Source organism: Hirsutella rhossiliensis, assembly GCF_020360975.1.
Source record: "Hirsutella rhossiliensis strain HR02 chromosome Unknown scaffold00007, whole genome shotgun sequence".
Lineage (NCBI taxonomy): Eukaryota > Fungi > Ascomycota > Sordariomycetes > Hypocreales > Ophiocordycipitaceae > Hirsutella > Hirsutella rhossiliensis.
Window position 1 is genome coordinate 984578 of NW_025408673.1, and position 13886 is coordinate 998463.

The 13886-nt window shown below is 37.1% G+C and overlaps 1 protein-coding gene across 1 annotated transcript; it reads right to left on the reverse strand.

Annotated features, from left to right (window-relative positions):
- Positions 1 to 1264: 1264 nt before the first annotated feature.
- HRG_06845 (2OG-Fe(II) oxygenase superfamily domain-containing protein) lies at positions 1265 to 3380 on the reverse strand (the record flags this gene model as incomplete). Its single annotated transcript, XM_044865316.1, has 5 exons — positions 1265 to 1442; positions 1496 to 1914; positions 1974 to 2006; positions 2084 to 2789; positions 2854 to 3380. 5 exons carry the CDS (start codon positions 3378 to 3380, stop codon positions 1265 to 1267), a joined length of 1863 nt encoding a protein of 620 aa, XP_044719278.1.
- Between the last annotated feature and the right edge of the window lie 10506 nt (positions 3381 to 13886).

Sequence of the window (13886 nt, forward strand, 5' to 3'; positions counted from 1 at the left end):
GGTTTCTCGGGCTGGTCTGGGCCGGCTGGCCCACGTCTTGGAGTTCTTGAAGAAGCAGTGGTTTGTTAGCATAAATATCCTAGAGTAGAGTGAGTGAGCTGTGATGGATGGGAGACTTGGGCGTACCTGTTGCTTGCCATTTCAAGGCTTCATGCTCGTCAAGGTTGAAGAAGGGGTTGAAGAAGGGGTTGGAAAAGTGGGAGTAGAAGTGGAAGGGAAGAGAGGGTGAGGGGGTGGGAAGAGAGCTGAGGAGGAAAGAAGGAGAGCTGGGGAGGAAAGAGAGTTGGGGAGGACAGAAAGAGGGGGGGGAAGGGACTCGCCAGCTGCGGCAGCTCTGGTTGCTATGCCAGGGGCGTACACGGTGAATGCTGCCCCCCCCCCTCCCCCAGGGCCAGGCTGTACTCTTTTCTAGGGCTGTCTTTTCTAGGGCTGTCACCCTCAGCAGCAGTAAATATGGCACTCACTTGGACTGCCTCACCACCAGTAGGAGGGGACAGGCTGCTTGAGACCAGCAGTAATTCGCGTCTACACTGCATTTGGGGTTTCAAACAAGTCACACTGCAAGGCTCTCTCTACTGACATCCCCAAGAGCCCTGCTGAATTGCGTACAGCCACAGCGTTTCCGGCTTCGGGCTGTTGGCCACTATAGCTTGCCCAGACGAGTGGGAGGCCTGAAGAGCGAAGTTGCCGGCGGGCCTCCGGCATAGATAGTTACACGTATCTGCCAACCGGGTGCCTCGGTGCGACCGCGCTCCTGCGTCCCAGGGAGCAAGCTGGAGTGTTTGCCGTGCCCCAGGTGCCAAAGCAAGATCTGCTAAAAGTCTAGGCTTGAGTGGAAACGGCCTGGAGCTCCGAAGCCCCTGCCTGAGACGGTTGTGCATCACAGCAGCAGCCACAGCTTCCCTTTGAGGCCAGCTGCAGAATCAACTTAGCATAAGTGCTTCAAGATTTGTGCAGGGTCTGGGTTGCAGTAACTTTGGAGAGCAGCAGAGAGGAAAGCGCAAACAGGGTTGAGCTCGACGTGGAACCAACAGTCCAGCCACGACGTCCTCCTTGTTACGCTCACCGAGCGCAGCCCCCCTTGTGTAACAACCAGACGCAAACCAGGAGGCCTTCCGCTCGTCACCGTGCATTGCCTCTTCAATCGAGGCTGCCCAGACCCAGCTCATGTGTGCAAGAAAAGTGTAGATTCGCCGCAGATATACTTCAATTTTTGGAGCAACGGCTTGTTTGATGTGGAGGCACTTTGGAACAAATCGTACGATCAAGTAGACGGAGAACAGGCACGGCAAGAGCTGAGCATCCCGCGAGCCCAATCAAGGACGCAACGAGACGTGCAGACGGCGCCGGAGGTCGAGGCGTCGCGCGGCATGGGCGCCAGGTTCGAAATTGCCCTGACTTGGTCTGCGAAATGCGGATACGACGAAACGGCAGAGGAGATTCTACTGCGGTTAGCTTGACGCACAGCTTTGAGTTGGTAAACTGATCCGCATACCCCTTCTGGAAGGCGTTGAACAGTGCATCGGGGTCACCATGACCAATCGCCAGCCGCTGCCGCATCCAAGCGAAAAAGTCGAGCGTCAAAAGGCCCTGGTGGTGTAAAGCAGCCTGTTCGAAGAGGGCATGTCGTCCGCGCTGGACCGCAACCTTGAGGACGTCGCGTCTGCCCTGGGCATCCACCGACGGTTGCTGCGCGCCGTGGCCGTAGCTCGTGTCGTGCTGGGGAGCCCACGCTTTCTCGCAGAGGGTTACCAGAGCGATGATGGAAGGCTCCGGCGCCTCGGGCCGCAAACATGCTCTGGCCAGATAGCGGATCTGTAGCGCAAGGCTGCTGCGCGACGAGGAATGGCATTGAGAAGGATCGCCGGAATTGAAGAAAGAGACGATCCAGTCGCAAGGGACCATCGCGACGGCCTAGGTTGTGGTCGCTTCAGCAATCAAGCGACTGAACACGAGGAGGACTCGGGTCATACCGTGGCGCGATACCAATGCGTCGCTGTCGGCCCCTGTGGCAATTAATATGTCAGCCCAGAATCTGGGCTCGGACTCAAACTAATGGAGCAATAGCGAGTTGCCCATATACCCTTTGTACTCCTTGGAGGATGTCATCTTGATCAAGCTGCAAACCCTGCATCACCATACGGCCGTCCAAGTCAACAAGAGTCTTGACTCCGTAGCGTGTCTTGAAGACCTCCTCAAGGTTATGGTAGCCTGGTTCATCTACTTCTTCCTCTTCGTCGTCCTCGTCGCAATCATAATACCGGGAGTAGTCCCTCCTTTCCCAGTGGTCGTACTCGCAGCTTCCGGATTCCTCTTTTTCCAGCAGCGCGAGAAAGATGTGAAGGGGAAACTCGGCGGACGCCTCCTTGAGAGCCTGAACCCGAGCCAGATCTCGTGCCCTCAAGGCCCTGAGAGAGACGTTGGCTTCGGTGTATTCGTGGTCCAGCACGTGGTAGACAAAGTGCCTCTGACGCGACGCTTTGTCCTCGGCAAACCACCGTCTTAGAGCATGGCGGAGCGCGCGCGTCTCGGACCGTTGTAGACCTGCCGACGGGCATGCCGCGTCTAAATCGAGGGCGAGGTTGTAGGTTAGCACCCAGCGGACACCTGAGGTAACAGGAAGGACCTCGTGCGACACGTCCGAGTACCAGCTGGCGAAAGACTGCGCGGCCTCGGACGTCCTCAGGACCCTTTTCCGGCCATAATGCTTGACTACCACCTCTCCGCCCAGGTGTGCCGATGGCAGGCAAATGACCAGGGTGCCGAACATGCCCGGAATCTTCTCGGTGCTATGCGGCCATGGTCAGGCGACAGGGCAGAGAATCAGGCCCCTTGGATGGCGGGGACACAAACTCAGTATGTGCTTTGAACATGGCACCTCTCTCGTAGATGAGCATCTTATATAACTTGGCCGTGATGGTCGAGTTGATCCCCAGGTCCCGGGCCACGCGGGTACACAAAGCCCCAAGAAAGCCTGGCCACGCCGAGCTCCGCAAGGCAAACTGCTCTGCGTCCAGCTTCCACGTATTCCGAACGGCAGTGTCGACAATGGTGGTGCTCCCTTTGCCATAGGGCGCCTGGCGGGCCTTTGCGATGAGCTGGGACGTCTGAGACTCCCCGAGCGGCATGGCGATGTCGCCGATGCCATCGACGAAGATGCCCGCAGGCGGCGGCCGGGGCAGCACGCCAAACAACGCAAAGGACCCCGACGTCTGGATGCCTGATAGAGCGCCCAGGAGGTCTTGTTTGAGCCCGAGGCGGTCGGCTGCAGCACCTTCGCTCTCGGCATTGCGCGTCTCAACGACACAGCTGACAGAGTTGTCCGAGGGAGCCGGCGCCGCGTGCCCGCCTTCTGCTGTAGGTTCTTGGCTGGGCGTCATGGTGATTGGCGGCTTGACAATAGAACGGACAGTGGCAGAAAGAGGCAACCAACGACGTGGCTGCAACGCGCCATCAGGCGACGCGTCCGACGACGCCCGAGGGGATGGATCCGTTATATGAAGGTTAATTACACTTTATATTTTGATTTAGCTAATTCTCTCGCGAAGAGAGATGCGAGAAGTGCATATAAAATGCACGAAGGTAAAATTAGAAGTAAGGGGTCGGATAGGCAGGGCAAAGATATTTAATTCTTACGGGGGCAGTAGTTGCGGCAGGGGAGTAATTATTATATTGCCTTAATTATCCTTCTTTCCTCTATATAACGCCCCTCTTTATATCTATCTAGTATCTCGATTAATAAAGAAGATCTTACTTAAAGAAGCTATTAATATCCTCTTAACTACCTAGCTTTTTACTAGGTTTTCCCCTCTATTCTAGCCGTTACCGGTATATCCGTCTTATCTCTCGCTAGCTTTATAGGAAGCTATCGCTACTTCTACTTCCCCTCTTACCCTTACCCTCCTCTTTATACCTCTTTTTAGCTCCTTTTTCCTTTTTCTATACCGGTCTTTTAGCTTCTTAGGTCCCTCTTACTAAGGGATATCTTTAAGAACTACGAAATTAAGCTATACTTTACGATATACCCCCTTAGCTATAGCTTGCCCCTTAAAAGTATAGCTAATATAGCTTTAAGCTAGTAAGCGTATAGAGGAGGTTCTTAGCTTTATATTTATCCCTTTACTCGAGGAAAGTAAGGGCCCTTTTAGGCCCCTAGGCTCTTTTAGACCTACTTAAGGAATAGGGGCCTAAAGAGGAGAAAGTCCTATAAGATAAGGGGCCTTTATAGAAGGAAAACCTAATTAAAATAGGGGGCCCTTTAAAGGGAAAAACCTCTTTCTTTTCTTTAGCTATAGACGTTGCCTTCTTATATAGACTATTAGCTCTTCTAATAGACTCTTAAGGCAGGCCTTTAAAGATAGCTTCTTTTAGATATCTTCTAGCTATATTTACTATAAAAAGGATAGCTAGCTTTTACTTTAGTAAGGGCTTTATAAGACCGTTTACTTTTATTAATACTATTAGAACTTAATAGATAGAAATAAGTCCCCTTTAAAGCTTTTAGTATAGCTAATACGAATAGATATTAATATACTATAGCTAGGTTAATAGCTTTATATTTTCTATAAGAATTAGTATAGTTTATATATTATTATATTTTATTAATAATAGGGTCGGAATTTATAGTTATAAAGATATAAGTAGCTAGCTAAGGAAAATCGCTTCTTTTAATACTTTTAAAAGAGCTAGTAGCTTTACCTTTATACTTAAAGTTATAATAGTAACTTACTTTAAAGCTCTCTAAGTAATAGTTCCTTTAAAAAGGGATATAATATACCCTTATAAGCTCCTTCTATCTAAGGAATTATCTATAAAGGTTAAATCGCTTAAATAAAAGAAGATTTTAGTAGCTAGTTTCCTTCCTTACCCTCCTAAGTATAAACTATATAATCTTATTAAATAAAGATAAAAGATAGCTCTATTTATAACTTCTTAGTACCTAGGGCTAGAATTTTAGTTATACCTAGCTAGCTAAGAGACTATAAAAGAGATATCTAGTTTAATAAAGTAGCTAAAAAAAGTAAGGAGCCTACCTTCTATTAATATAGGTATTTCTCTTACTCCCTAGCTTAAAAAGATAGATTAAGTAAAAGATCTTTATTTAATATAAGCGAAAAGGGAAGTTTCTTATTAAGGGAATTAAGAAAGAATCTATAGGCGACCTTATTAATATAGGTATCCTAGGTAAGCTAGATGGTCCGTTAGAACTTATTTTATAAGATTTAAATCTCTAGGAACTACTTTAGCTCCCTTAGCTAGGTTATCTTATACCTTTATTATAGGCCTTTTATAGCCTCCTTAATAGTTACTTCTTCCTCTTTTAGGTAGGCCTAGATAATATTATCGACGTAGAAAATAATAGTAATTATACCCTTTTATATTATATATAGTTCTTAAGGGACTTTCTTAAAGCTTAAGGCTTTAAGGGAACCTTTTAAATACTATTACTAAAGAAAGGGTAATCTCTATACTTAATATAGAGCTTTCCTTAGCTATAAAAGCTTTTCTAGTTATTAGAAACTAAGGGAAAGATATATATAAATAACTTCTTTTTCTTTCTTAAGGGGGTAGTTAATAAAAGCGTTTATAGTATTTATTTAATTAAGTTTAAGGTTAAGTTCTACTACTATTCTCGCGAAGAGAGATGCGAGAAGTGCATGAAAATGCACGAAGGTGAAATTGGAAGTAAGGGGTCAGACAGGCAGGGCAGAAGGATTTGATTCTTGCGGGGGCAGCAATAAAGGTAGGGGAGTGATTGTTGTATTGCCTTAATTGTCCTTCTTTCCTCTATCCAACGCCCCTCTTTATACCCGTCTAGCATCTCAATTGACAAAGAAGATCCTGCTTAAAGAAGCCACTAATGTCCTTTCAACTACCGAGCTTTTTGCCGGTTTTTTTTCTCCTTTCCAGCCGTTGCCGGCACATCCGTCTTATCTCTCGCCACCTCCATAGGAAGCCATCGCCACTTCTGCTTCCCCTCATGCCCCCACCCTCCTTTCTGCACCTCCTTTCAGCTCCTTCCTCAAAACCTGTTTTTCAGCTTCCTAGGTCCCTCGTGCCAAGGGATATCTCCGAGAACTGCGAAATCAGGCCACGCTTCGCGACAACTATAGCTATAAGGGTCTAAAAGGATATACTTACTAAGGTAGCTACCTTAGTAAGAAGATCCCCTTTTTCCTACTAGTTCCTATAGATTACTAGCTAGGCCTTCTACTTTTAAAGGAAGCTATATTTATAAATCCTATAGATAAAGACCTACTTATAGCTAAGGGCCTATTTTCCTTTTACCTTTTTTTTAAGAACCTCTTTAAAAGACCTTATCTCTTTATATAAGGCTAGGTAGTCTTTCTAGGCCTAGAAAAACTAGTTTTTAAAAGGGTGTTTTTCTAGCTACTTTTAGTTTACTAAGAGGTCTAGAAGGTTTCTTTTATATACCTTCCTTACTAATAACTATAGATTAAAAAGCTAGTTTACTATAAATACTTTATAAGAACTATCTTTTATAAGTATAAGATAAAAGTTAGAAAATTAATAGAAATAAGAGAAAGGTTATAATTCTATTATATTAGGCCTTATACCTTCCTTTACTTCCTAAAGTAAGGATAAAATAGTAGCTAGATAATCCTTTAAGAGAGAGAAAGGTACCTTTCCTACCCCTTTAAGAGCTAAAGTAAGAAGACTAATAAAAAGAATTTACTTTTAGATCTTATTTTTATTTTATTAAAGAAGGTATAAGAAGGTAAGCGTATTCTAGCTTTACCGCTTTACTATAGTTTCCTTCTTTATTAAGATTGTCTAATTTAATAGCTTCCTTTTTTTAAAGTTAGCGTTATCTTTAATTACTTTAATATTAGTTTCTTTTTTTTCTTTATCTAAGACCTCTTTTTAAGACTATTAAAAAGGGGGGATTTAGATCTTTTAAATTAGCTAACGCTAAGAGAGTAAAAGGGGCTATTAATCTATTTATTCGTCGAAGAAGCTATATTTATTAAACATTATATTCTTAGTTAAAATAACCTTTTATAGAAAAGGAATCTAGATTTAAAAGATATTTATAGAGCTATAACTAATAAAGTATTTAATAAAAGCTCTTAAATTAAGCTTTCTTTTTATCTTTCTTTTTAGCTATATATCGGTAGGTATAGTATATACTTTATAGCTATAAGTATAAAGGTAGGCTAGTAAGGCCCTCTTTTTTATAAAGAGCTTATAAGGGGATTTCTAGTCTATTTCCTAGGTTTCCTTTATAAGGTCCTTTAAGTCCTTATAGCTCCTAAGGTCCTTAAGGTCCTTAGGGGTTTAGTTTTATAAATAATAAGTAGCTTTAATAATTTCCCTTTAAAAGTTATAAGGAAGCTTTATAGTAAGTCTTATTATATAAGGCCTTTTTATTATAGTACCCCTTAATCTTTCTACCCCTTTATTTTAGGCCTAGGTATTTAGTATTAATAAGAAGGGTAAAATATACCTTTTTTAAAGCTAATTTAAGATATCCTTTATAAAAAGCTCTCTATTAAACTAGATCTTCTTTACCTTATAGCTAAAGTAGGATTTAATTTAGTTAATAAAGTCTTAGAGGGTAAACTAGTTATACTTACTTAAGTAAGTCTCTAAGAAATAAGGGAAAATTATCCTTAAAAACCTAATTATAAAAAATATTACCTTAATAAAGCTTTTATAGTCCTTAAAGATATTAGTTTAATAGACCTAAATTTCCTTATATAGCTAGTCTAGCTATAAAAGGGTTTATCTAGAAATTTATCTCTTAGTCTCCCCTTAGCTAGAGTATTTATATTTAATAGTTTTAAGGCCTTTAATTTAAACGCCCTACTACTAGCCTAGCTAATATAAAGCTAGAGGGCTAAGGTAACTAAGTTATATATATTAAAGAAGACCGTCTCTTTTTATAGTTAACCTATTCCTCTTAGTAGGGAAAGCTAACTTCTTAAAAGGTTCCTTTTTAAGGATAGGTCGGAATTTAAAAATAAATTAACTAAATTTCTCCTTAGTAAGCTTAATTATTTAATTCTTCTAGACTAGCCTTATAGGCTTAGAAGTTATATCTTAGAAGATTCCTTCCTCTTAAAAAAAGCGAAAGGAAATTAAGCTTATTAAAAATTATAAGAATATACCTTTATATTCTTATTTTACTATTATAAAGAAATAATAGGCATAGGGAGGCTCTATAGAATAAGCTAGTAAAAAGAGGCTCTATAATATAGTCTAAGGGAATAACCCTTAAAGATAAAGACCTCTACTAGATATCTATACCTTCCTTTAGGAAAAGCGGGTTAAGATAAGCCTATCCTAATAAAATAAAATATATATAAAATACATAAGTTAATTACGAGTAGAACGGATACCCTATTGCCTATTTTAGCCTAGCGGTTGCGAAGATATCCGCGATACGAGAATAGGTAGGGCATAGAATATTCTAGTTAAATCTACTACTTATACTAAAACCTATAGTCTTACGTTAACTATTACGTTATAATTAGACTACCTACTAAGTTAGGAGGATATACTATAGATAGAGCTTTTTAAGTACTATAGAATATACTAGAAAGCTAACTAATTAGTCTACTAGTAGGCGAGTAATAGTCTATAAAGGATAAAGGATTTCCCTAGGAGTAGTAGATATAATAAGTAAGTTTATAAGTATCTTTTATAACGCTATTCTTTTAATATATTATTTAGTCCCTTATATACTTATTATAAATTCCGGACGAAATTCTACCCTATACTCCTTCGACCGATCTTTCTACTTATATTATCGATTACCTAATCCTACGCTTATTACTTATACCTTTTTATACCCCCCTATAGGTTATTAGGATAATAGAATATAAGGCGTAGTAAAGAGCCTTAATTTTAATCTTAAAAGCGATAGAGTAGAAAGTTATCGATATCCTTAAAATTCAACTAAAAATAAGAGTCCTTAAAAAAGGGTATAGGCCTTATAAGAACCCCCTTTTCCTTATAATAATAAAAGATAGAGGACTATACTTAATTAATTCTACTATATATATAAATACCGTTATAATAAGAGATATAAACCTACTATAAATATAGATAAGTTTAGTAACTACTTCTTAATATATAAGATCCTTTCCCTCTTAAACCTTTTTTTAAGCTATAATTAGATCCCTCTTAATATTAAAAGCTATAACTTAACGATATTCGTAATACTTATTAGCCTCTTATATATATATACTCCCTTAAGGGGCTATAAACTTAGTCGGCTAATTTATAAGGATAATATAAAGAATCCTATAAAACCTTATACTAAATATCTATAAGAATTTCCTCGATAATATAGGTATTAAGGGGCCCGATATAACGTATAATAATAAAGAGGTAGTATTAATATCGCGAAGCGTAGCTTGATTTCGTAGTTCTCGGAGATATCCCTTAGTACGAGGGACTAAGGAAGCTAAAAACACCTAGTATAGAGGAAGGAAGAAGGAGCTAAAAAGAGGTATAGAAAGGAGGGTAGGGGCATAAAGGGAAGTAAAAGTAGCGATAGCTTCTTATAGAGGTAGCGAGAGATAAGATAGATATACCGGCAACGGCTAGAAAGGAAGGGAAAAACTAGTAAAAAGCTCGGTAGTTAAAAGGATATTAGTAGCTTCTTTAAGTAAGATCTTCTTTATTAATTAAGATACTAGATAGGTATAAAGAGGGGCGTTAGATAGAGGAAAGAAGGATAATAAAAGCAATATAACAATCACTCCCCTACTATAATTACTGCCCCCGTAAGATTTAAATCTCTTTGCCCTACCTATCTAACCCCTTACTTTTAATTTTACCTTCGTGCATTTTTATATACTTCTTATATCTCTCTTCGCGAGAATTAAAAGTAAGGAGATTTATCTTTAAATACCTTATTAACCTTAATAAAGTCTTAGTTAACGTTAAACTCTCCGGTTATATAATTATAGGGGCTAAATTAAAATTCTACTAGTAAGTAACTAAGGTTATTAGTTATATCTATAGAATAAATAAAAGGTGCCTTATAAAAGCTAAAGTTATTAAGATTAAGGAATAAATAAGATACCTTAATATAATATATATTAAAGCTTTCCTAAGTATTATAGGATACTATTAAATCTAGATTAAATAGTTCGCTATCTTAGTAAAACCCCTTATAGACCTACTAAAAAAAGAAGTCTATTAAGAGTAAGGAGATAAATAAGTAAAAGTAATAGCTGCCTTTAAGGAAGCTATTACTAATCTAGTTTTTTTAGTATCCCTTACCGTTAGCCTAGAAAGAGGAGATATTATTTTAATATATAATACTAGTTAACTTAGCTAAGGAGTAGTCTTAATATAAATCGTCGATAAAAAGAGGCGCCCTATAAGGTTTAAAAGTAAAATATAGTTACTAGTAGAAACTAAATATAATATAATAAAGAGGGAGTATAAGGCTATATTAAGTATACTTAAGAGACTAAGTATATACCTATATAGCGTATATTTTATCCTAGAAACTAACGTATAAGTCTTAGTTAATTAACTAAAAGATACCCTTAAAGACGTCTTTAAAGCTATAATAACTCGCTAGATAAGCTATATTTTCCTCTTTAACTTTACTATTTAATACGTTAAAGGTAAGAAGAATAGTATAGCCGATAGACTCTTAAGAAAGCCTAAAAGACCTTTTAATATATTAAATAGGGAAATAGAAGGTAATATTAAAGAGTTTATAGACTTTTACTTAAATATAGTATAAGAGACTAAGCTATAAAGGGACTACTTAAAGGAATTAAGAATCATTATAGACTTCTTTTAAACGTTAAAATCGCTAGAGGGCCTTTTTAAATAAGACTATAGGAAGCTATACTTAAAGAGTTTAAATTTCTACGTTAAAGATTAAAAGCTTTAGTAACTCCCTAGGAAGGAAGAAAAAGGACCTATATTAGTTATAGATAACCTAAAAGAATAAAAAAGGATTATTATAAAGTACTACCTATAAATAGGATATAAAGAATAATAAGTTATATATATATTTATAAGGAATATATATTAGTAAGCTAGCCTTTAAAACGATATTTATAGTATAATCTCTTCCTATAAAGAATACTAATACTTTACGACTAAGAGACCTTAGGAAGTTATAACCGCGACCGCGCTTAGCTACCTTATAAGTAAAATTTACTTTAATAGTATAAGAGCGCTACTAAGAGGTATAGGCTAATAAAGCACTTAGGTATATAGTACTAATATATTAGTAGGGTATTAGTAGGGAATCGTGCCTACCTTACTTATATATTATAGACTACTCGCTATTCTAATAAAAAAGAAAAAACCCTTCTTCTTATAAGCTTTAGTTTTATAATAAGGAGAATATAATATATATAGTATAATGCCTCTAGCTATCTTTACTACCTAACTAATTATACCGTAATATATACTCCCTTATAATTTCTAAAGCTTCCCCTTTTAGTTACTTAATAGAGATAGCTACTTAAAGAAGACTATATAACGCTCTTATAGCGCGATATAGTAGTTAACTAGTCGAGGCCTCTTTATTATATATATTAAGTATCTATTTAAGAGATAAAGAATAGGAAGATATATCCTCGGAATAGACCCTTACTATAGATAGCGTTATAACTATATCGAAGATATCGCTACCTATAGGCATAAGATAACCGTCTTATAAGGAAAAGCTTATAGCTTTATAAGCGTAGGTTAAGGAGCTAGAGGAAACGAAACGCTTATATAATCGCGTTATATAATTAAAAGAGAAAATTATTAAACGCGCCGGTGCTATCGCTATCTATTTAGGGAAGCGTCGATAGTCCTACTCCCTTAAATTAAATAGTAGTTACGCGGGCGAGGTTAAGATTAAAAATATCGCTTAATTATCTTAACCTACTAATATATAGAAATATCTAGACTAAACTTACGATCTAGAGGATGCCTTTAAGGTAGCGCCTAGATATTTTTATCGCGATAAAACGAAGATCCTTTATATAGTAGATTATATATATAGCGACTATAAAGTAAGATAGCGCTAATACCTTAAAGAATAGACGCCGATCGACTAGACTAAATATAGTATAGATTAAGTATACTTTAAAGAATAGATACTTATCTTAATTAAGGATACTATAAATAGGGAGATACTATTAGCGATATAATTAAAGGAGGCTCGCTAATAAGAAAGCTAGTCCCCCTTAGAGTTTAGCTTATACCTTAACTCCTTAGAGAGGTATTTTAAACGCTTATTAAAAAAGGCGCGTGCTCTTACGTTTTTCGCTAAGTTAAAGCTATAACTTTAAGACTAAATTAACCTTTACTTAATACCTATTTATACCTATTAATAAGAAGAGCTTATATAAGTCGCCTAATAATATTAAGATACTACTATTAATAAGAGGCGATATATTAATACTACTTTTACCTTTAAAGGAACTAAGAATAGAAATAGTACTATACTTTAAGGTAGTATATATAGGGGAAGGAATTAAAGAGGCTAATAAACTAGGCCGAAATATTAAGGAAATACTACCGATTCGACTAATACTTAGTAAGCTAGTAATATACCTACTAAGGGCTAAACTAAGGAACGTTATTAAGAAAGAGGATCTTTTACTTAATTAGGAATTATATATTTCTAATATAATAAGCTAGAATACCTATTTATAGAATATACTAACTCTTTAAAAGTAAAAACCTTAGTAAAGACTCTTAGACTTAATACTATAAGATAGGAAAAAGGTAAGATATTAAGGTAAACGCCTCTCTCTTAGTAAGCTTAATACTTATAGGATAGTTACTTAAAACTCCTATAATAATATTAAGGCGAAACCCTACTTAAGTCCCTATATACTAAGATACTTATAGTACCGTTAACCTTATAAATATATACTTTACTTAATAATAGGGATTACTATAAGTAGCGCTATTATACCCTAAGTTATTAGGGCTTAATAATAGTAAAGTATAGGAGTATAAAGTATAGTTAGTACTACTTTAAATAATAAATATAAGAGGTACTAAAAAGATAATTACTTATTTTTATATTAGTACTAATAAGTTAACGCTAAATAATTAAGTATTAATCCTTTTATTAGTTACTACCTTAAAAGATAAATATATTTATATTATCTTATAGAAACGATAGTAGTAGTTTAAGTATTAACTGAGTAGTAAAACCTTATAAAACTCTTATAGATTCCTTTAAGAATATAAGAACGAAGTAAGGGTATATATAATAGTACTTAACCTAGAGCTAATCCCGCTATTAAATAAAGATAAAGATAAAGGGATTCTATAAAAAGAATAGGCCGAAATCCTACTAACTCTTTACTAGTTTAAAGATACTTTCTTAGCTAATAAATCTAACTTACTACTAGCTAGAAAAGGAATAGATTACTTAATTAATTTAATCCTTAATATAGAACCCCCTTATAGACCGATTTACCTTTTATTATAAAGGGAACTCTAAGTATTACTCGACTAAATCTAAGACGCGATAAAAAGGAAAATAATCTAAGAGTTAAAGAGCTTAGCTAAGGCGCTTATCCTTTTTATTTTAAAAGAAGATAGCACCTTACGGCTATATATAGACTACTAAGGACTTAACTAGGTTATATAAAAGAATCGGTACCTTTTACCCTTTATTTTAGAGATTATTAACTACTATTAAGGAGCTAAGTATTTTTCTAAGATTAATATATAGAATACGTATTAATATATTTAAATTTAAAAAGGAGATAAATAAAAGACCGCTTTCTAAACGCGTTATAGATATTTCGAATACCTAGTAATGCCCTTTAGACTTACTAACGTACTAGCTATATTTTAGAGCTATATTTATTAAGCGCTTAAAGGGCTTATAGATATAATTTATATAGTCTACCTTAACGATATCCTTA